This window comes from Zalophus californianus, chromosome 11 (assembly GCF_009762305.2).
Source record: "Zalophus californianus isolate mZalCal1 chromosome 11, mZalCal1.pri.v2, whole genome shotgun sequence".
In the NCBI taxonomy this organism is placed as follows: Eukaryota; Metazoa; Chordata; class Mammalia; order Carnivora; family Otariidae; genus Zalophus; species Zalophus californianus.
Genome location: NC_045605.1, coordinates 87427529 through 87452312, shown reverse-complemented (window position 1 = coordinate 87452312; position 24784 = coordinate 87427529). Strand labels below are relative to the sequence as shown.

Genomic DNA, 24784 nt, shown 5'->3' with positions numbered 1-24784 from the left:
TATGCTGCCTGCAAATGGAACGGTAAATGCCAGGTTTCAAAGCCGTGAGGCTTTTGTTACTTTTTCCTTTGCCATAGGGGCACTGCTTCTTAGTCACCAGCACTATGGATGTATGTCCAGAGGATGAATGGCAAAATAATATGTTGATGAAAGGAAAACAGAGAGTGATAGAATTCAGACCTTTACACCAATTATAAATCATATGTAAGCGATTTTAAAACCATGCCACTAACTTTAGAGTTTAAGAAAGCTGACCTTTAAGATTAAGAAATACAGTTTGCACTTAATGTACAACAGCTTCTAAGAGGCCTACAAAGCAGAAAAATCCAAGAACCATCACCAGCCGCACCTTCTGATCAGAAATAACAGCATAATAGCAGCCAAGTGATGTACCTCCACCAAAGACACGGTACAAACATCCATGATTCATGGATCTTTATCAAGAGCTGAAGCCAGCTGGGCTTTACAGTCCTTACTGCTAGATGTTGGAGTAGAAGTCATTGGATGGTGTTTATCTTCTTCCAAGCCTCCATGTGATGTAGAGAAGCTCTGAGTATGACTCTGCTCTGTTTCAATGAGGGAGGAATCCAGCGTTAATTTGGAGCCATGAAACAAATCCTCTGTTATCTGCTGACAGGAAGGATCTAGCTCTGGTAGTGTCAGACAGGTAGGTGCCTAGAAGACCGAAGTTTGGGTCTACCATTCTCCTCTGATCGATAGAAAGGTACAACAGAATTCTGTTTTGTCCCTAATTGGCTCCTAAGAACCTCTTTTTCAGTACAATCAACAAAGGTAAAGTGCCAAGGTGAAGCCTGAACCAAAACTTTTGTCCACCCTGGATCATCCTGGCCCAATTGTAGCACCGCTTCTTGTCACTTAGGAAAACTGGGGAACACAGAGACAGGGAAAAAGGAATGGTTGAATTCTGGTGCTCCTATACACGATCAAGAGCACCCAGCTGTGGGTCGAGAAGTGGGACTGTAGGGAAATGAACACCAGGGTAGCAGGTAGCACAATTCTCACGACGAAAGAGGAAGAAGATCTAGAATCTAGAACAACCTGCTCAAGTAACTCAGATCAAATTTGCACAAAGAAATCTTAAGTCCCTTCTAAAGAATATTAAATTAAAGTTACCATTTCACTCTATTATTAGGTTTTTGATCTTGTCTGTGAATGAGGATTCTCATCACTGCACCGAAACGTCAGGAAACGCTTGCCTGGGCAAACACAAGGCCCTCACTGACATATACCAATTTGAGGTTGAACCACTGCCCATATCTGAAATCACTTTGACTGTTTTGATTTGATTTCTTCTGTGTTCTTCTAAGAAAGGTACCGACCTCTGAGTTACAGGTGCAAGCATTCCATAAAGCACATCAGTGAGCCCTGTCCACCACCAAGTAAACATGACAACCAGGAGAAAGACATTCACCAAATCCCAGTCCCAGTGTCAGAATAAAAGTCAGCAGGGACATTAAGTGGAAACACAAGACCGTCCCTTGGAGGGGACCGTCTTAGGCTTCTCTCTATCTCCTTTGATGCGTAACACTGTGCTACATACATTCTTGGTGATCAATACATGCTTGCTGATTTTTCCTCTGCCTAGAAGGGTTCACATGAAGGACTCTGCCCAGTATATGTAGCAAGCAGTGAAATGAAGCCCTCTTAATTCTGGATTTCTTTCATATTCTGTGAAGAAATTGCAGATGACTTCAGTCTGATCTCTGGGATAGCCCTGTCCATACAGTGGCAATTTAGCATTGATTCTCTCAGATGTTTAGTAATCGGAAGAGATATTGGCAAATGTTCTTCTTTTGTTCCCAGGCCCCGGCACCTTTGTGAATGGTCAACAGTACGTCTTGCCCCTCTTCTGTGGGCTGCTGTAATTTCCCCATTCTCTATGATTATCTGGACCCAAAATGTCTTTTCACAACCATGAAAGCAACCCTACTCCTCTCCTGCCTTGAGTGGAGGAAAGATGGGAACCAAAAGGAGATGGTTAAAACAGAGAGAAAACACTGTCTTAGCCGTGGTCTTGGGTTTCACTCACATAACTATTTTGGGAAGGAAAATCAGGTTGGGCAGAATCCCACAACCCTTTTAGTTTCCTTAACATAAAGTCCTTGCATCTGGAAATCACCAAGAATGAAGGCAAAATCAGATTTAAAGAACCCACCAAGAAAATATAGACAATGAAGATGCTTTCATACTCCGGGCTGAGCTGAGCCACGTAGCCCTAACCGCACCATTCTACCACCAAGCTCTGCATCCGGGCCAGGGTGAGCAGGAGCTAAAGCGGGACTACAGGCCAGCCGAGGGGCTGTTCTATCCTTACGAGTTGTCACTGAAAAAGGTCCTGTCTTGTCCAGGTCTTCCACCAAATGTGTGTTTGGATCTGCAGAAGGCTGACGTGTTGTACTATGGCTGGAGTCCATATCTGAAGGAATCAAACTGGTGTTAATGCTTGACTTACTAAGCCACTCCCTGAGGGTGGTTTATGGTCTCTAGACAAACTATTTTCATATGCAAACCTGGACTAGAGGGAAAAAAAGTACATACTGATTATGTCTCCAGAACTGGAACAAATTATGACTTCTTCAAAAAGTATCACAAGAAGTAACTGGCTTTCATTTAAAGGCTAAGTGTATGAAAGGTGCAATTTTTGTTTATTTTTGCTGAGTCTCCAAGAACACTAAATGAGCACATGACATGCCTCTCAAGCCTTGCAAAAAGACAGAAACACAGCCCGCGTGTGACTTGTCCCATGCCATACAGCTTGCTTCCCTTATAGACACATGTGTTCTGGATCATGGAGAAAAGACAAAATGTACTGGTTCGGACACCATTTGTTCTCATCTCCCTCACTTGGCAAAAGATTTTTTTTTTTTTTTTTTTTACAACCCTCTTCTCTCTTTTGGTCCTTTCTGCTTCCCAAAGTGAACGTGCATATAACACATAAAATTATCATCCAGTACTACCTACATGGAAGTCACGGAAAGTATTCGGGGGCAAGAAATAAGCAGTAGAGGTCAGCGAATCATTCTCCCCATAAACATAAGTATGAGGTGTCTCTGGAATTACCATGTCCAATGCTGAGTGATACAGAAGTGTCACTGAAACATTTAAATGTGCTGTTTCTAGTAAATACCACAAATCCATGCTGCTGGAATAACAAGTCCTGAGGGAAACAGTGACCAAAAATCCAAGAGCCCCATTGCTGTTGCTGGCTCTCTAGCTCAAAGTTCACACACTGCTGCATCCAGACAGATTTAATCAGGTCCAGATGACTCCAGAAGGAAACACTGGAATATTGGGCACTTGCATCTACACTGAAGCCTTTACATACAAGAAAAGAGAATCAAGATCTCTGTAGGACAAAACGTGGCTGATTGTATTATCCCAGGTTTCAAAAAGGAGGAAAGGCCAACCCAAATCAAAACCCCAAATGGGTATTCTCCCAGAAACGTCCTGTCTGTTGAAAGTGTCTAGATACTCTTGCTCATCTTCCCTTTTATAAGTAGACTCCTTCAAGACATTTTGCACCATTCTATGGTTGAAGCCATTTGTGTTGCCCTTGACATGTTCAATGTAATGGGCTCTCTTTCTGTTCATCAGTATGGAAACTTAATATTGATCCAGAAGGTTTTTTACTGGCTTGGTTTTCCACCATGGATATACCAGAGCCTCCAGCAGTCATGTACATGAACATGTGTGTTGGGTTTGCATGTGGCACTTCAACCCCACAACCTAATGGCCACAACACAGCCATTCAAACTCATCTTCCTTTATGACACATGGACCCAGTTGCTCTGAAAAATTGATTCCTTGGTTTCCCTTCCTTTATGCCTCTCCTTACATGAGTCACCTTCCTAGAAAAACTTTCCCTGACTTCCTTTCTCTGACTATCCATGTTTCTTTTCCATTTTTGAAAAAAACCAGAATCAGATGCATCTTTCTCTGACACTCTCTGGAGGGTCCTCTGTATTTTTGTGTTTATTGTTGGCAACATTCATTTGACATCTATTACCTATTGTCTAGTATTGTTAGATACATTTTGATTTATCATTGATGATAAATGTTTTCTTTTCCTAGCTAAATTTTAAATCAGCTAAGGTCATGGAACATTGTGTAGCCATAATGCATTGCACATTAGAAGACATTTAATACAATTGTAGCTTAAGGGATATCTAATCATTAACATTGGGGTACAGCATAGGATGTTTTAAAGAAATGAAGCCATAGAAACTGTGGGATTCCTTTTGAAGATAATTTTGTTCAATTCAATATCGAGAGACATCATCATTGTGCTCTTAGAACCCATTTCAATACAGTTTATGTTATGCATACCCTTGGCAGTTTGGATCCAGATAATGTATTCAATGCTATGACTGAAAATTCACATCCTTCTATTGACTCTTTTGGTTTATCTCCCTTTTTGGAATGTGACATTTGTGCCATCAAGACACCTTGTTGAATAATTAAAAAAAAAAAACAACTTGAGTAACTCAATTCATGGATAGAGTAAGGAGCATGGATTCTTCACCTTAGTAAAGACTGAGAAAAGGGATGACACCACCTGCTGCCAACTCCTACAGATTCTCTCTGATAAAGAATTCCTTTTGAATATAAAAACTGGTCAGATAGAATTACAATCTTCCATTCTTGCAGAACTACAGCTAGTATCTTTTTTACTCTTTCATTTCTGTTTTTAATTGCTAATAGGTAAGTAAGAATGGGTATTTAAGAAAACAAGGATTCCATCCTGTATAAAAGTTGTCCATTCATTAAATTTGCAAACATTTATTGAGGGCAAAGAGTGGTCTAAATCCTGTCACTGGGTACTGTATTTCTCTCTCAATGTGGCAAGAGTGAATAACGCTCTCTGAGCTTTTTAGTTACTTGTTTAAAATGAGTACTCACCAATTTTTTACCTCTAAGGTTTCTCTCCCAAAGACAAGTTACATCTTTGGGTCTACAGTGACAATAGTAACTGAATTCAGTCACTTCACTCTTTTTAAAACCCTGTACTTAAAAGTAGGTGGAAAAGAAACCTTGAGATTGCTCCTTCTTCAGAGAAAATAACTTCCACTCCCACCATCTTAGGACTAATTCTTCTTTACCCCTTTGGCTGAATTCTTCAGTCTCAGCCCAGGATTTCATATTCAGATGAATGTCCATATCACCCCTACTTAGAAAACTAATTTCTAAAGAAACTTCAGGTGCCTTAAGAAGCAGTCTAAAATCAAGGGCACATTTCTAAATAAATAGCCATTGGGTGGCTGTCAAAAACAGAATATATAAAAAAAGCTCAGAGGCTATTACCCATCCATCTTTCTGTTTGATGATCTCGTCCCATTGGATGTGAGATTGGGTCAAAGAAATAAGTCCAGGAGCTGTCCTCTTGGCTCTGCGTTGTCATTCTTTGGTCTGGATGGCCTTCTTGGGCTGGGGCTGTTGTGACCATGTAGTTCAAGCAAATGTCAAAGTGTTAGTTGACATCTGGCCAGGGATACATACACTGATACTTTTAAAAAGACTTTATTCTCTAGACAAGACAATGAAAGCATCTTCCTGGTATAGAGGGCCAAGAAGATGTGTAAACACAGAATGTTTTAGCAGGTATGGGTTTGTTCATGCTCATTTACTTAGCAATCAGCATGGGAAGTAGAGGCCACAAAAGCATTAATGACCCCTGCATGAATAAAGGATGAGTTATAGTCATCATGTGAAGATAAAGAAGTGGTTCTTGAACTACACACCATGTGGCCACCATCCCCTAAAGGAGGAAGTATCTAAGCACATGATGTCATTCCGAGACAACCACATCCCAGTGAAATGCACATTGGGCTGGCAGTGATTTAGAGAAGGAATCAGGCTTCCCACAAGATAAACCTGAAATAAGTGCCATTCATCTCAAAAGCATGAATGGAATCCATTAGAAGCATTACCTTCTAACAATGGGATTCACAGCTCAAGGGACATATAAGAATTCAACACTTTTGCTTTTGCATCATTCTGAGCCAGTGGAGATATATAGGTAGAGAAGATTCCAGTAGTAGCCCCTTAGCACTAATCACACCACGCAGCCAGTCACTGAATCCACTGCTCTGGCAGGTAGGCATTCAGAAGCTGCCACACACCCAAAGGACATTCTGCATTGTCTTCTATGTTGCAAATGGAAACAGGGGACTATTCTGATACCAAGTGAGAATACGGAATTCACATTCTTTTACAAGACAGGATGCATTTCCGTGTTTCTGCCACACAGACAAAAGAATCATGCACAGCAGTTTGCAGAGCTGAAGTTATCTGGCATCACTTAGAGATGACAGAACTCGAGTCCAAGTTCCACAATCCCACAACTCAAGAATAGAGAAAGTGTGTTTTTGTAAATGTAAGAAAAAAAGCACCAATCATCCAAAGAGAAATCTCCAAATAGACATGACCAAAGGGCTAAATGACATCATGCAGGTATTTTTTAACTATCTGGCTCCATTTCTTCCAACATTAGGATTCTGACCAAATGCTTTCTAATGTGCCCAGTATTTCATAAAGCCATGCTGTAGATTCCTTTATAAAACAAGAGGGAGTATTTGGTCAGATCAGAGTCTCTGCTGCAATCTCACTGGGGGATGCCCAAAACTAGATCTGAAAGTGAGACAGGCAAGAGACACATTCTCTGTGTCTCCTTTGTATGCTATATCATTCCTGTTTTCGTGATTTGTTATGAGCATCTAAGGGTTGGCTCTGTGTTGGCCACATCATAATTTATTAAGGAAACTTAATATCTTGTGACAATTCCTTCAATGTCTTTCTGTTCCGTGTCCTCAATGCTCAGCATTTAACCCAAGAGGAAGCTTCCACCCAAGTTTGCTTGTTAAACAATCCATTACCAGCTGTCCCTCCTGTTGAATGAGAGTCTTCTTTTGGTGTTTGGGGATATTCCCCAGGCCATCCATTCTCAACCCACTGCTCTTTCTCAGTAGCTGTTTCTTCCATTGTACTACTAAGGATTGCCTGAGCTGTGAGAAGAATGTCAATTGTGAACCATGATTGTCCAACTTCCTTACCAACACATATCTTAATACTTTAAGGCCATATACACATGGGAGAAAAGGTAGAAAAGGAAAGCAGCAAGGAGAGAGATTATTGATATTCTGAAAGAGATATTAGAAATCAGTGGCCCAATTCTTCAATCTTTCGGATAGGAAAACTGGGACCTAAAGTAGTTTTGCTCAGATTGGCACAAAGTTAGGACTGGACCACAGTCTATGAATTCCCAGTCTGATTCTTAGATTCTTAGTTTACCATACTCTATGGCCTCATATATCCTTGTCTGAAAGAATTGTGTGTTCAAAGAATTAACCTCTTTGCTGCTGTGATTTGGGGGGAGGACTGTATTATATATACCAATTGATGACAAAACCAGCATGGTGGGAGGCCTTCTCAAATGGTGGTCACATAATCCACGATCGCATGCACTGGAAATGCACCAGCAGTGGATTTGCCCAGCATGAAAGATGTTGACAATGACTGGCACATTACGAGGTTATGTCTACGTGGCATCCAAAATTGCCAAAATTACTTTTTAACAAAATTAAGTCAATGGAAGAAAACTATTCTAGCCAGTGTTTGGCATTATATAAACAATAGGAACGTGTGATGAGCTAAAAATGTCAACCCCTCGGTGTTGTAATTGTCCAGTTTCAAAAAGAATAAAATGAATGGAATAAAACTGTATCAGGGTACCTTTGGGAAAATCAGAAAGTCAGTGTCATTTTCATTTATAGCAACTAATAGCAAATTTTTAGTTCAATGAGAGCCTATAAACTTGCCAAGCCAAAGTATATTTTGCAACTGGTAAAACTGGGTTGTATTTCATAACTTTAGAAGAAGATATGTGTGATTTGATAATAAGAAAAATCTTTAAAAAATAAAACTTGTGTCCTCATTTTACCCTTGCACTGGCCAAAACATTCCTGGGGTTAAGTGGTTATCCAGAGGGAGGAAAAAGTCCCAAATCTTCAGTTTTACCTCCCACTGACTAAATCACTACTTCCTGACAAATAATGAAGTTAGAAAAACTATAAGCCTAATTACAAAAAAGGGGAAATGAACCCAAACATAAACTGCTTCTTCAACATTTTTTAGAAAAGAAAGGAAAAAAAAAAGAGACAGAAATGCACGCATGGGCATACACAACACTGTTTTTATAAACGTAACGATCCTTTAAATACCCAGTAACCTTTGATGTTTTCAACATACGGATTAGCAGAGTATAGGATTTCCGTTGTAAAATAAGAAAGTTGACTCTCTTCTAGGAGTTGTAATGTTCTTTGATAAAGCCCAGAGGTCACCAACCAGAATCTCTTTATGTTTGCAAGTACTGATAAGAGAATTGTTGTAGCGGCCTCTGTGAGGTTCTGTCACATCTGGCTTTTCAACTACCCTCCAGGAATGATGCCCCCCCACCCACACACCACCTTCTGACAATGGGCTCATTAATTCCAAGCCTCTCATGTAGCTGGCTCCTTTTTAAGTACAAACGGCCTTAAATTCTAAGATACACTTTTAGGTTCCAAAGGGGATTGGTACGGAATCCCATTCTGAAGAGACTTCTGCTTCTCATGGCCTTATTCTATCAGAAGACTCCTGTTAACTATGCCCAGAGTCCTCACACAAAAATAAAATCTACTGGGAGAAGTAATGAGATGCAGGCCTGTTGGGCGTATTCGGTACAATGCCCAGGACTTAAAACCTATGTCCTAGTTGATGTCTGAAATGTTCTTTTGTTGTCTGAAGGCATCCCTCAAACTCTCACGTCTCCCTTTGGTTTCTAAGTGGCTGCTTCTTACATTCTTGCTTTAGGAGTATCCAAGGCTAACAGAATGATAGTTGAACCATAGTTTTAAAGATGCTACAAGGTGTTACCCTAAATTAAAGCTTCTTTTATTCCAAACATGATAGGCATATCGCCAAGAGAGAGATGAAAGAAGAAGAGTATATACTTCTTACTTTTTTTTTTGTCCTAGCCTCACAGACCAGTAGTGAGACTTGAGATTGTTTTGGAAAACCTGAGATATTGGCACATAAGTAGAAATAACAGCATCAAAGTCTTCCCCAAGTTACTCTGGGCTTAAAAGCAGAAAAAGAACAGTCACAGAAATTCAGATATAGTCTCTATGAGCTACTGACCTTTCTCCAAAGAATACAGGGGATGCCTTTCTACAATGCAGTGAGGTACAGAATGTAAAAAAAGAAACTGATTCATCAGAGATCTTCACAGAAGAGAAGGATTCCAAAGATCACACTTGTCAAGCTCTCTTTCCAGGACCCACTGCACAGCACCAAAAGATACAGCTTCCTCACACATTTCCATAAACACACACAAATCACCCAAATGGAACCTCGAGGAATCTCTAACACAAAAAACAAACATATCTCAGATCTTTTAAAAACATTTTAACCTTTCCACCATTTTGACCTTTTGGGCAAGCTGACCAGTTAGCATTTTTCTCCCAATTTCTAAAACTGGTGTGTAGATTTGGCAGCTCTGCATGCTCTGTGGATAAAAAAGATGACTGTATAGAAATAGAAGATGTGGCTAATGTCTTAAACAAAGTCTTCCCTATTCTTCAGAAGGACTTCACTAAGTCATGGACACCAGCACTGCTGACCATCAGCCTCCTTACTTGTGCTTGCAGGATGCTGAGCCTCCTCTTCGTCATGATGCTCATGGTGAATGAGAGGAGAGTGTGGTTCGCGGGGCCAGGCCTCTCCCTTAGTACTGGTGCCACTTTGGTCCACATCTGCCATGATGATGGTTATATACAGTGTGACTTTTTTATCAACCAACCTTTGGTGTTGTGTTCTTCCATTAAAATGCATGCTATTTAACAGTGCCATGCCTAAATAGGACCTCCGAGCATCTACGCTCAATACTTTTGAGTGACTCCACTCATCTCTCCCAAGAGAAAAATCAATGGGCAGGAAATTTCTTAATGATCACCTGTTGTTCTACTATAATCACTTTGTCAAGGGCAGCACCATAAACCATGCTAATGTGTTCATTTTTATAATGAAGCAACATAAAGTATCTTGTGCCCAGATGGTATGATTGATAAATGACTCCTAGGTCGAACTGAGTATCCTCATGAAAGTTAAGAATTTGTGATGAGACATGAACTACATTTCCCAGCATGTCCTGATGACTGACCTTTGCAGCATCATAGACTTTGAGGGGGAAAAATTTTTTTTTAATGAAGTATGCATAACCCATTACCAGTCATCCTTGTAGTAGTCTGAAGTAATATTCCTGGATTCGATTCGCCGGGGCTCCGCGAGGTCCAATCCTGGTTCTGTTTTGGGTGGTTAAAAAGCCGTGGTGTGGTTGGAACTGTGATAATGATGATTGAAGCAATTAGGAAAATGTTAGCTCTTGAGCCTTCACCACTTGTTTTGCACATCTCTCCCTTCTTTGGTCTACACAGTGAATCATCTATACCAGCTCGTATAGATGGTAGAGTAGAAATGGAGGGAAAGCAGAGAGGATTTCAGCTTGATTCAGCCATATTGTTAAGCACCTCAGTGTCCTCCGCATTCTGTCACAGAATACACTGGGGTCAGAACATGAGATTTTCCAGAGAAAGCAGCCAAAGGAGCTGCAGCAGAAGGAAGAACAGCTTTGCAAACACCAGCCCTCCACCGAGGAGAACGAAGATCAGAGATTTTGCCCATCCATGCAGTCTGTAATGGCTCTGTGTGCTTGAAAGCCCAAGGAATTGGTATCACTGGCAAGTGTGTTAGAGCAAGATCCTTAGGCTAAAGAGGTAGATACCTGAACATTATACCATGATGATATGATCACTTTATTTCATTAGTAGTTTTGGTGGGGAAAGGCATACCCTGAGCAACCATGGATTTCCTATAGATGATTGTAGGAAAGAACATCTACCTATAACAGCCATATGATTTAGCTGTACATTTCTGAATATTTAGCAAACACCTATGGTATTCTCATCAAATACAAAGCATTTTATGAGCAAGCCATTCATAGCCAATGAGAGAAAAACAAGATTCATACATTCAGTAGAAAAGCACCATAGGTCACCAACCACCAATACGGCAGCTCCCTGGAAAAAAAATAAGAGAGGCATACATCCACCAGAGGCCTGATACTGTCACCCAAAATGATAGAGCTGGAGTAGGAGACACACCTGACAGAAGGATCATGACAAAATTGGGAGAGGTTGCTCTTGTGAAAATATTACGTGCAAACCCATCCTAATTCTCTCAAACTTAATTTTGATACCCAACTAACACAAAATTCTTTTCGGAACTGTAATACTATCAGCTCGACTTCACAAATGAAGCACGTCGGGTTTAGAATCATCATCCACATTCTTAAAAAGCATGAAAAAGCGGCAGTTGTCTTTACCCCTACAGAAGAGAGAAGGTACTCTGCTGAATTACGTGCACAGGTGCCAAGCAGAAAAGTGAACTGAAATTGGAAAGTATGCCACAGAGATGAAAAACACCAAGGGACGTTTTCCCCCAGGGAACTTGATCACACAATTTATTTTCAGGTTGATCTGTTGGGGTTGCCGCCCAAGAAAACTGAGTTTCTCAAGTATCAAGACCACATCTTTACTCATGGCCCCACCTGGAAGATGGGACCACATCCTGAACCCAGAAGACAGTGTGACAGTAAAGCTCCAGTGTTCTTGGTTATTTGGTTTTCCTTCTGAAGTTATTAAAAAGAGTTTCCTTGTTTTATAGACTAAGCTCTGCAGTGGTGTCTGGGCTAAAAAATACGCCATTTAAAAGCTTAGATATAAAGCATCTAGTTCATCTTGAGTATTGTGCTATGGATGCCATATACTCAGATGCCTCAAAGCCCAAGCTGTATTTTTGGACTCCTCCCTTCCTGGGTGCTGTCCATTTGGGGACAGTCCTCTCAGGTTTCAGGAGGACAGTCAGAACTTCAGTGACCTGAGAGAGTACAGTCACACTGCAAAGGTCCACCTTCTCTAAGGACAGGAGTGACGGAGTGATATGGTGGAGTCAGTTCGGAATTCTCATCTCTGTTCAGCAACATCTCAGATCATTACAGATAGGTCTAGGAATCCCAGTCATCTGGCTAAATATTAGACTGACCTTTGCAGGTTTTTTAAGGGATGTTTTTCAGCGACTGCCATCTCTGTTCTCAAAGTTTTATAACTGTCACAAATTTGTATACTATTATGCAGTATTTTCGCTATTTGTTTTTAATAATTGGCACTGTTTTAATTAAGGCTCAGCTGACGTTTGTCCTTCCCTTCAATGTCTTTCTGTTATATTGGTGCCCTACTCATTTTTTAAAACTAGATTTGTTTCCTTGATTTCAACCAAGTTTTGATGACGATGATTCTTGAATTCTGGTTCCCAACTTTAATCTGTTCTAGGGCCATCTAAGTCTTCAATGTAGAATCATCCACAACTTTTAATTAATATCCTCCCGCTCACATTTTATTGCTTCAATAAACCAGAGTTTGAAGGCAAGACCTCTGGCTTTTTCCATCTTTGTGTTCCCAGCACCAAGCACAGTAGGTACACAATAAATACTTGTTGTAATGTTTTACTATGCTATTGTCTGACAAAGCTCAATAATTCAAGGAGAATCTGCAGCAGCAGACCACATAGGTAAACGAAACAGAAAGAACCTAAGGCATTAGGAGTTTTATAAATATTTTCCCCATTTCTCCTCCAAAAACATTTTGGCTTCCATTTTTTTTTTAAAGTCATTTTTCTTCCTTCATTATCTTACCAAGATATAACTAAAGTGTGATCAGTCATAGGTATATGCTCATTTTCCACATTAACTATTTCCCAAGGTAGACACTATTGGGCATCACTCAGATTAATCAGTAAGCCTTGCATAAATGGTTCTACTGTAATTGATTATTCTTACTGGTGCTGGAGATAAAATCTTCATCATCATCAATGCCTGATCCAGAATAACTGGGGTGTTTGTCTCTTTCATCTTCATTTTCTTCAGTTGGTTCCCAGCCTGCTGAGATGATATTTGAATCCGTACCTGTTGTGGTGACTTATGTTAGTGGCTGAACTGGATGCCAAGCAACCCATTTGACAAAGGAAGAAAATCAGGCACAGAATGTATAATGGAATTCCCAATATTTCAAGAAGAGAATGAGACATCTGACTTGTGTACCCCCAGATTCTTAGATCCTGGTCTCTGAAAGCTAATGCATAGATCTAAAGACACTTGGCTGTGACCTTCACAACTGAACAATCTCTTTAAGAAGTAAAAAGAGCAAATGTGGACAAAACCCAACCAGAGAAACAAAAGAAAAACAGGCCAATAAACACTCCCCCCCATGCTTTCGTATTATTAATTTATTAAGCATGTGCCCTTAAGGCGAGGGTGTCAAGAATAGAATGGAAAGGTTTCACACGTGCCTATTTGTTTTGTCAGCCACCTGCAGAAAACCTTCACAATCTAAACACATGTCTGTCATTTTTAAAATCCCATGGGTGTATTCATGATTTGTTAATTCATTTGTTGACCTTCTCCAGCATCACATCACAGGAGCTCTGAGCACAAGCTGAGCTACCATCCCAACAACAGTGCAGGACCCAGCCATAATGACGTTAGTCAGTTCACAGAGAAATCATGCCTGGCATTTCTTAGTCAACCAAAAGTGTCAACTAAAGTGGACTGGAGCCAAGATTCTGAGAAATTCTCACATTTTCCCTTCTGGACACATCAGAAAAAAGAAGACGGAGACCCTCTGCCTCTTCTCAATGGTTGCTGTAGAAGGAGTCTCTTTCCTGAAAAGGGGTTTCCTATACTTTGAATGCGAGTCATGCTATCTTTTGGAGCGACCATTGGTCTTTTCTTACTTTCAGTGGCTGCCCCAAGAATAGTTCCACTGATGGAAAGTTTCTAGATTTTTCTATCTCTAGCTATGCTATTTTATTTTCTCTTGGAAAGTCAAGAATTTTTAATGACTTTTGTCACTTTGGAATATCTTTCAGAGCCAAAATTTTGTTCTGCCATCAAGAAAGATTGGTTTCCTTTCACAGTGCTCTTTTAATAGCCTCCTCCAGGCCTGTATCAATTCTATAGAATAGAAAGAAGAAATCTGCTTATTAATGCTATCAAATCAAACACATGGGTCTCCGAGCTCATGATCCTTCGAAAATCATCAAAAATATTTGTGAAACTAGAATGGACTTCAGGCTTAGTATCCTTGAGGTCAATGAACTATTGAAAACTGTCAAGACATCTTATGAAATAAGATAATAATAACTCATTACCAGCCATTATCGTTGTTGTGTGAAGATGATTCTTGGACTCTGATGGTTGAAACCACCATGAAATCCAATCCTGGGCTTCTCTCCTCTTGGTTGCTGTTTTGGGAGTTGTACCACTAGAGCTCATCAAAGCTGTTGTAACCATAATTGAATCGATGGTTGGAAGGTTAATTATCAGTCCCTAAGAAACAGCACTGTATATGCTTCTACTCTTTTGCCACTCAAGAGAGTCATCTATACTTCATATAGATGGTGGGAAGAAACAGAAAAAGTGCAGAAGTCCCACTTTATTTTTGAGGCCCATACTGCAGGTCATAGAATGTCAGAAATGGAAAGTTCTTAAATATCATCTGGTTCATGATTCTTATCCTAAAGAGGAAAAAACTGTGCTAGATGGAACTTGCCTTGTCTGCAGTCAGAAAGGCTGAATGACAGAGAGCATGACAGCAGTCTTTGAATTTTGAAAAACTATAATGTAGAAGAGGGATTAAATTTTTGTCTGTGCTCCCAAAAGGCCAAACCAAGGACCTGTGGTGATCATTGTAAGGGGAACAAATATTCTCCCAAATGTTGGATTTAAAAGGTTATAATCTGGACTATCCAACGATGAACTTCTTCATAAAGTATTGTGTTCCCCACCATCAGAAAGATCACTTAGCAGGAAAATTGTGTAGGTCAAATGACTAGAAATGTTGACTGAGCTAGGCTATTGAAGATCCTCTCCAAATCTGAGAGTCTATGATTCTGAAACCAAGCTCTCCAGCGTCCTAGCCCTTCGTGTTTTACACACTCTATCTTGGCCAACCAATATCATTCTCCAGGGATTTAGGGTATGATATTTCTGCCAGCAATCCCACACACATAATCCCAGCAGTCCCCAACACACAGAGGAATGCCACACGGAGGGGAAGACAGAAAAAGATGCCTTTTCACCTTTTCCCATTTAGTGTCCAGATCCCCCAGCAATTTTACCCATGGTCACTTTTTTATACCAAAACTATATTTTGCAAAGCAGAACAGGACATTTTGAGTCCATTTTGAAAAGGTGGTAATCAATCAGGAAAGATGGACAGAAATGAAGTGACCCAAGGATCTCACAAATAAGATCAGAAAATAAGAGCCCTGGTTTGAAAACGTCCCAAGACCGCCATTTCTGCCACCATGATGTGCACCAGAAGAATATTAAATAGTGGATTAAAAAAACTGAAAAAAAAAGTTGAAGCAGAGAGGCTGAAGCCATCATTAAATCCCCAAATACAAAAGTATTTGTGATTAGATTTCTTTTTTTTCAGCTATCAAGAAAGCCCAGAAATGGCCCAGGATGAAGCACTGACAAGAAGACTTTTTCCTTCACAATATTTGTTCTATGAAGATAAGCATTGTAATTTAACATTTAAAAATAGCATATTCTTTATTCTGCATCCCCCCTCCAGCATGACCTTTAGCACCATGATATGAAATCACAACATAACATCAGCACTATTTTCCTTACACAAATATTTGTTAAAATAAAATATACTTTATTTGACTAAGCAAGTGTTAAGGACCATTTTTATTACTCTCCTTCTGCAGAAAGAATGGCCAATTATTTTGAAATATGGCCATATCCTCCATCAACAAAAGTTAATAAATGAAGATATGCCTGTAATCTCCCATTGTTATAGGCCTGGAAACTCTTCCCACATAAGCTCGCAGTCCAGAATACTTTGCAGGGATTTAGAGTTAATCGTCAAACATCCAGGCATCCTAGATTCTGATGGAAAACAACAGGTCACTCCTCCACTTTACAGCTGAGGATTGAGAAGTCCAAACAAGTACACAAGGCCTACACTTTCCATTCATAAGTCAGTATTTCCCTCTATTATTATTGACTGTGATAATTAGATCAGCAGAAAGTAGGAGTATCCATTTTCTAATAGGCTTCTTTCAAGAGGATTTGTTCTAAAGGAATCTCCTAATTAAAGCTCCTGAAGGAAAACTAATTCTGATTCTATGTGCCTGCTGCCAAAAGGAAAACAAGTAGAACACAGAGGAGTATCCAGTTGTATCCCCAAATCCATAGGCCTCTCTGATAAACAAAATGGTACCAGATCCCAATTCCCTAAGGATGAACAGGACATCAGTGTGAAACTTCGACATGATCATGGATGCTCTTCTCCTTACACTGAAAAACTTGGCATTCAGGACAATGGATAAGCAGAAGACATAGCAGTTTACCTGTTGTTGCTGTTGCTGTGTGATCCTGAGTCTTAGGCTGTGAGTTACCAAACCAGGACCACATCCAATGATTTTGCTCCTGAACTGCTGCGTGGCTGTTTGAGTGCACAGTTGAAGTAACTGGATCAATTACGAAAATACCATTCAGTGAGATCTTTCTACAAAACCCTTACTCTCAGCTCTATGTATATATAATGTCTGTCTCTATTAATAGAGCAAAGATTAGAAAAGAAAGATTGAGGCCTGGTTTTATCTTTCCAGTCTCTTAAAGTCTCACATGAGAAATGCAAATTCTGTATGGGTATCAATTCAGAGCTACTCATTCTTCAAACAGAACCCTCTGGACACAGGCTCAGAGCAAAATCAAGTAGCTACTTAACAACCTGTAAAGGAAAAGAGATTTTGTGTTCACTTGATGAGGTGACCCAGCCATGGACTGAAGGTCTTTGATGCAACATTTCATAAAGTTGCTTTTATTCTTTTGTTTTTGGAGTGTCTTTAGAGGTTCTTACTCGTATCTTTTGGGCCTATCACTTCATGCCGGTAGCTTATGATGACAACGGGCATTTCAAAGCTCCACCCACACTCACGAACTTCAAGTCAAGCTTTATGCTTGAGCAGGAACCTTGCAAAGGGTGTGTGTTCAAAATGTTGAAATCAGATAAAGCTTTGTCAAGTCTCCATCTATCACCGTCTGTCACTTGTAATTCTAATTCAGAATGTGTTTTCAGAAAAGAAACAAAACTGCCCAAGTTAGAGAAATTCTGGATGCTATTCAAATTAGAGAAAGGATAATCAGGGATATTTTGCGATTTGAAATCTCCCATTTGACTCTCAAGTAGGACTTGAGGCCAGAATGTTTCCCTGTGGAAGAAGAATAGCAAAATCGTCAGGATAAACATCTATACCAGTTGAGATTTTTACTTTTATTTTTTTTAAAGATTTTATTTATTTATTCATGAGAGACAGAGGGAGAGAGAGAGAGGGAGAGAGAGAGAGAGAAAGAAGCAGAGGGAGAAGCAGGCTCCCAAGGAGCAGGGAGCCCAATGCGGGACTCGATCCCAGGACCCTGGGATCATGACCTGAGCCGAAGGCAGACGCTTAACCATCTGAGCCACCCAGGCGCCCAGTTGAGATTTTTAAAAGCCATTTTGAGTTATAGGCCCCTTTGAAAATCTGATATAAGTTATGACTTCTGTCCTCAAAAAAGTGATCTGACGCATACACATTCTCAAAATTTTGTATATTATTTCAGGCTCTTGAATGCCTTATGGCCCATCATTGAACCTATTGAAGGTCCATGAACACCAGGTTAAAAACTTTGACTCTAGATACACCAAATGTCAACAACCTGTGCACTATGCTCCGTGTTACAAAGGACACATTGGCAAAGAATAGAAAATAGAGACATGGGAGCCAATTTCACCAATGATGCCCCCAGATAAACCCAAGCATCCCCCCGAAAAATTCTCAGGCACCCCATTCTGCCCTCAGAAACTTTATTAAAGACACAGAGCTCCTGCCACCTTCACCCTATAGAAGACCAAGAAGAGACCAACAGGAAGTAAACATACAAGAGCAAGATAGAAATAGGAATTATTTCTATTTTCCCGAAAGGAGTCATATGAGATTTGGGGAAAATGGAAGGAGCTACTGTCTAGCCAGCAGAGTTTCCAATTGTCCCCACCCAAGTAGGCAATGCCAGACCAAAAATATATATGTATATATTTCTTTGACACCCAGAAGACAAGGAAATAGAGCGTTCCAAGGTAGGAGTCTCTGCTTCCTGAATTAGTTTAGGTTTCTGGATTCCAGAGAATACCAGATCACCAATAGAAGAGAGGCTGACGACATGCCTCCAGGAAGCCTCTTCCAAAAATAACATTTATAATAAAAAGCCTGCTGGAAGTCAAAACCTACCCAGATGGTTGCTCTTACTGCCTTTCCCTATTGCCACCCACTAAGGACCCTTAAGGAAGGAATGAGCCAGCCAACCTAAGATGCACTTCTCTGTCCTCAGCCAGACCTCCTCTTGACATCTGTTCTTCTGCATGCATTAGGGAGGATTTGCAATCACTTATCCCCACCAAGACCCACCTTTCAGTCCGATAGTCATGAAGCTTTGGGAATCTCCTCACTGGGCTCAGAAACTGGGGTCTATTCAGGAACTTACCAGTAGTCATTTTTTCTAATATGCCAGGGGCTGCTTTCAAGTTTCCACCCGATTTTTTTTTTCTCTGACACTCTTCTTTGGATGAATGGATTTATCTGGAGCTACCATTGGCCATTTTGGAAGCTATGGCACTTCAATGACTCTCAGGTTAGCCCTGGACTCACCCTGTTGGACCACTGAGTCTCTTCCCAAACTACTAAGAGAAACTTAGCTAAGTGCTTTGGAAAGAGAAAAGCACAATTCTTTCCTCAACCCAAATCCTGAACTATGTTTTAGTGAAATCTCAAAGCATTCCTTCTCCTTGGTTTCTGAACAGCAGATGGGCATGTCCATGAAGGTCAGTCCAACTCTGAGTGCCCAGTAACTAGAGCACCAGCACAGAGAAGACCTCAAATATTGGTTACTAGCTTACAAATCCTTATTTCCCTTCAGTACTACTGGTACTTACCACTGGATCCCCAGCATTAGAATAGGCTTGGTACATTCTAGGTCCTCAAAATCTGTATGCTGACTACCTAACTTGTGCAGGAAATGTGCAATCCCTAAAAGATGTGCTGACTGTTCATTAACTGTCCTTGTTGCCTTTCTAAAGTACATGTACAATACTCACTATTTGATATAGGCTAATAATGGCTTCAATGTGAATTTCACCTAGTTCCTAAAAGATATATTTTGCCACGATTTTCTTCTTTGGTAGGAAATAGTACTTTGGAGTAGACTTGATCTGCCTCTCGCTGAGACCACTAATTGCTACGTTTGCCGACATCTGACAAAATTGCATGCCCTGACGATAGGCGCCTTCCACATGGTTACTTTAGCAAGGCAAGGGACTCAGGAGCAACCAGCAGCCGACAGGACAGCCTGCTGGGTTTGCAGAAGCTCCTCTCCAGAAGGGTCATCCGTGGGATGACAGACGAGGTGACACAATCTCTAGAGAGCCAGTAATCTGGGAAAGCCTGAGCAGTTTGAAAACATCTGCTTCCTGAAAATGCTTCAAAGGATCTGCAGAGAATGACCAGACTTCGGGCCCCTTTGTACCAGCCCCCCTCCCCCGCTTAGCAAGCTGCTCATAGAAATTTAAAACACTGTTGAGCAAGTAACCTTAGGTTAAATCATAGTGCTCTGAAGGCTGCCCTGCCTTCTGGGTGACAAGACACAGAGAAAAGCCCTATGTTGAGCATTCCCAAACCAGTGAATGTCTGCCACACTCTTTGAAGACTAGAGTCCCACCCCCTAAGAGCCAGAGCCAGGACAAAAGAAAATCCACACCATACTAGGAAAGCTGCTCAAGAGGCAGATGCCCTACTTCGGTTTGAATAATCCTCCACAGAAGGAATGCAGCCAATCTGGAAACCTGTTTTAAAACAAACCATAGGGAAAAAGCAAAGCGGGAAGTGAAGAAGGAGGCCAGAGGGAGAGGCAAACACTTTCCAACGAAAAGTGGAGCACAAAGGGCAAAACCCCAAAGAAATCGAAAGCAATGTTGACATATTTCCGCTCTCTGAGTCCTCAAGTCATGAATTATCCACGTTACCAAGCAAGTATTAACAGCCTTCCCCTCCAGGCTGGGATAGACAACTTTTAAGCAGATTGGATTTGATCAGATAACTCCTTCAGATATGCTTCCTTAGACCAAAAACAAAGGAATTGTTTAGTAAACCAGGGGTGATGAATAGGACTGAATATTGCACCATCAATAATATCGCCTAAATCAAGTTAAAACATAAAAACATAAAGTTGAAAAAAACAGATGTGATGGTATGCATCCATTAGGATCCCAACTTTATGAAGACAATCTTATCCAAAGGTGGATAAGAACAAGAAGGAAACATGTAAAAGTAAAAATCCCTTCTGTAACGTGCTTGAATTGTCACCACATCCCTGGGACAAGACTTCCAGTATGGCAACTTCTTATCCCCAGGGAAGCAAAACAGAGGCGTAGGTGGAAAAAAAAAAATTGTATGCTATGCATACAGGGCACGGGCTCCCATAATAGCCTCCCTCCCCAAACAATGGAGGTCCCCAACTTCTCGAGACAGGAGACAATCAATACACAAGGGAGTGCAGATCACCCAGGAAGATCAGAGACGGTTTTGTAAACAAATCGCCATTGGAAAGCTCAGTGATTCATTCTCCTTACTGGTAATGGGGGTATGCTCTGGGTTGTCAGACACCGCGGTACTGTCTTGGTCCGGGGTCGGGTATACAGTTGGAAGGTGGGTGTGGAAGATGTTGTAGCCTCCAGAAGTGCTCCTCTCGCTGGAGGATCCGCTGCTCACATCATCGTCAGTGGGGCTGCTGGGGTTGATGTCTTCAGGGTTCGTTCTGTATTCACCTGTCTGGCTGTAGCGGGTGCCATCGCGGTTGACAATGGCTGGGGAGAAAGGGAAGGCACTTTCAGAACCTGACAGCTGACATTTTCTTTCTTTCTTTCTTTTTTTAAAAAAATATTTTATTTATTTATTTGACACAGAGAGAAAGCACAAGCAGGCAGAGTGGGAGAGGGAGAAGCAGACTCCAGGCTGAGCAAGGAGCCCGATGCAGGACTCAATCCCAGAACCCTGGGATCATGACCCAAGCCAAAGGCAGACGTTTAATCGACTGAGCCACCAAGGCACCCTGACATTTTCTGAGTATAGGAAAGACTATGGATTATCATATAAGACAGTGACTTCAAAGCTATTTTTCTTCGTTATTAAGCAAAACAACACCTAACTATCTGTCTAGTGGACAGGGGCGGGGAGTAGGTGATGCACTAAGAAAGTCTGCCCTCCCCCGCCCACCCGCACACCCTGGAAATGGGGAGGAGGGACGAGGGTGTGTTTGGAAGTCCCCATGTTTGAATCCCAGCTTTATGTGCCCCTACACAAAGCTGGTACGGAGCTTCAGTTTTGTCCTTGATGAAAAGGGGATGCTACTACCTTTTGCTATGAGCACTATATGATACATGGTTTGTAAAGTGCTTAGCATAGGATTTCAGATTGAGGTGGTCTCAGTAAATGGTAATTCTCCCACTGGTTCCTATTCTCCCTTCTCAAGTATATGTAAAATCTGTTGCTATTAATTCCATCTACTTCTAGAAAGAATTTGAAGTAGGAAACAAAGAGGTCAGCGGTCTCAACAGGGAATATATATTTGCACATTGTGAAGAATGAGGCTTTTTTAAATATTTTTTTTTAAGATTTTATTTATTTATTCATGAGAGACAGAGGGAGAGAGAGAGAGAGAGAAGCAGAGGAAGAAGCAGGCTCCCAAGGAGCATGGAGCCCGATGCGGGACTCGATCCCAGGACCCCGGGATCGTGACCTGAGCCGAAGGCAGATGCCTAACCATCTGAGCCACCCAGGCGCCCGAGGCTTTTTTTCTAAGGGGCAAATTTTGTCAGTCTAAGATAACGCCTACTCTGGCTAAGAAATCAGCATGCCTAAATGCTGACAGAGACTTTGCCCATCCTCCGTGAGATTCAACCTTGAATTCAAGAGGCACAGAGATATGTAAAGGTCAAAATCTTTGATTTAAACAAGCAAATATCTAGAATGGACAGGAGAGGGAAAAGCAAGACCGAATTCATTCATTGGTCCTCCCTGAAAGGATTTGCTGCCTTTAAGCCTGGGCCACTCACTGCTTAAGTGTGCATTTAGCTAAAATTATTTTCTGCTATATTGCACTGGACTAAGTGTTCCTTTTGTCCACCTATCTAGCTTGCCCAAGTGGAACTATTAGTAAAACATAAATTAAAAAATATTGCAGGGGCGCCTGGGTGGCTCCGTCGGTTAAGCGTCCAACTCTTGATTTCGGCTCAGGTCATGATCTCAGGGTCATGAGATCGAGCCTAGCACGGGCTCCGCACTCAGCCCGGGGTCTGCTTGAGATTCTTTCCCTCTGCCCCTCCCTTCGCTTGCTGTCTTCCTCTCAAATAAATAAATAAATAAATAAATAAATAAATAAATCTTTTAAAAAATATTGTGAAGTCTCAAACACCCTAATAATCTCTGCAGATGAAGATCTGATAAAAAAAATATGACCAACTTGTACAGGTCTGGCCTTTAAAAGGCATTGGTGGGGACCAAGGAAATGGGACATTTATTGAACATGACTATGGTCCTGGCATGCATTAGACATATTCTCTTTCTTCATTTTCATTTCAAATCTCACATGTTGTTCCTTTATCCAGATGAGAAAACTGAGGCTCAGAGTAAGTGATTCCTTTGAGATCACCCAAGTGGTAAGGAACTAAGATTTCCAACCAAGCCTGTCTGAGACAGCACATCTCACCTTGTGGGCCTCCCTTTCCATGTGGCACGGGTCAGGGACAATTTTTGGCCTAACGGTGGGGGGCTGGATTTACGTGGCCAGGATGATTCTTATCTCTCTGCCACCCGACACCACTGTTCCCTTGCACACTGAGGGGTCTGGCTCTTAGGAGGCAGAAGTCAGGCCTCTTCAACACTATGACACTTCTCAAAAAAAAGTGAGGTTCAGAGGCCAGAAGATCAGGGTTAATAAGTTGACCTCTTTGAAAATTTTGGTTGAGCTTTTTTGTTTCATACAGTGCCAGATGCCTACGTCTTGGGATCATCAAGATGATTTTAGGTGGATGTGGTATAAATAATGTTGAAATCCCTACCACGAAGCTTATGCCCTTTAGAATTATCTTCCAATACACAAATAATCAAACAGAAAATTTAGGGGGCTGGAATGCATCTCCCCCTAACACTAATTAATCTCCCCCATGAGAGGGAACACACCTCAGACTCAGAACCTTCAGCAGCTAGAATTTAAGAAGACTATTTAATTTGTCCTACACTTAAGTGTATTTTTAAGGATACCCTCTGCTTATGACCAGGGATTCCATTCGCAGGGGTTTGTTTGTTTGTTTATTTATTTAAGATTTATTTATTTGAGAGAGAGTGTGCATGAGTGGTAGGGGCAGAGAAGGAGAGAGAATCTCAAGCAGACTCCCCGCTGAGCACAGAGCCTGACGCGGGGCTCCATCTCACAACACTGAGATCAAGACCTGAGCCGAAATCAAGAGTCGGACACTCAGACCAACTGTGCCACCCAGGCACCCTTAAAGGTTTTTTTTTTTTTTTAAATAAACATATTTTAACTAGAAAAGAATGGGCCAACTAAGTGAAAAATAGCAAGTAAATGATTATGCTGTGTACACAGAGGTGTCCAAAAAAGTGAAAGTGGTTTTCAAAAGACTGCAGTTTGAGGAACAATGTATTGGAGTCAACCGAATCGCAGTTTCAAGCCACTGCAGGAAAAGGGGAAGGGACAGTGCATCACAGCCAATGTCCCCAGCCTTGGGGAAATGACTGCTCTCCTGCTCAGTTTTGAAGCACAGACAGAAAGTTGACCTGAGCCCTTTCCCAAGAATGGGGACATTCCATCAAAGTCAGAAGAGATACGTACTTATGGTAATTGGTCCTTCAAAGGCATTGGGCAGGTGTGTGACCGATGTGCAATCTTCTTTGGGTGGAGCTGTGGAGTAGCAAAGAGAAAAAGCATGAGAACTTTAAAAAAAATGGGAGCAAAACTGATGCTCATTTCCATTGGTCAGGATGGGGCTTTATTAAAGTTCTACTTGGTAACTAGACCTTAAAAACTCAGAGAGCTTTAAACTGGTTTTGCTGTTGCAGGAAGAATGGATCCATTTGTGTATGATAGCTTTTATACTGTGTGTGCGTGTGTGTATGTGCACATGTGCCTAACTGTCTGCGCACAAAATGGCCACTTATTTGTTAGGTTGGTTTCTCTCAGTGTCGCTTCTTGACAAAGAGGAAGGAAGAAAGGGTGGGATGGAGGGATGGATGGAGGCCGGTAGGCAGACTGCTATCACAAGGAAGGCTGTTCCCACAAGTATTTTAAGTGTTCTGCCATAAATCACTAGGTACTTATAACATTGGACAGAAACACAAGTTCAACAAAACAGGGCTTAGTTGCTTCCCAGGTCCCAGAAGCATCTTTCCTACAGGTAAAGGGCATGTCCCTTTACCTGCCTGTTTCTTTGGCCTCATCGTGAAACTGACATTTATATAGTCACTGGAGAAAAGTAGGTTTTAGGAAAAGTCA

At 41.2% G+C, this 24784-nt stretch overlaps 1 protein-coding gene across 13 annotated transcripts in view; it reads right to left on the bottom strand.

Moving 5' to 3' along the window:
- CD44 (CD44 molecule (Indian blood group)) overlaps nt 1-24784 on the bottom strand; it is an 86313-nt gene that overhangs the window by 18416 nt on the left and 43113 nt on the right. For 2 of the 13 annotated variants that reach the window (XM_027578353.2, XM_027578356.2), the window contains exons 4-11: nt 24125-24193; nt 20847-21080; nt 16534-16653; nt 14320-14448; nt 12950-13075; nt 10283-10396; nt 9693-9809; nt 5323-5451 (exon numbers count right to left, since the gene is read on the bottom strand). In XM_027578353.2, the coding sequence (XP_027434154.1) occupies nt 5323-5451; nt 9693-9809; nt 10283-10396; nt 12950-13075; nt 14320-14448; nt 16534-16653; nt 20847-21080; nt 24125-24193 (1038 nt within the window). Of the gene's footprint in view, nt 1-476; nt 567-2335; nt 2438-5322; nt 5452-6893; nt 7023-9692; nt 9810-10282; nt 10397-12949; nt 13076-14319; nt 14449-16533; nt 16654-20846; nt 21081-24124; nt 24194-24784 lie in introns of all 13 variants that reach the window. The other 11 variants (XM_027578360.2, XM_027578349.2, XM_027578350.2 and 8 more) reach the window with 11 other exon arrangements.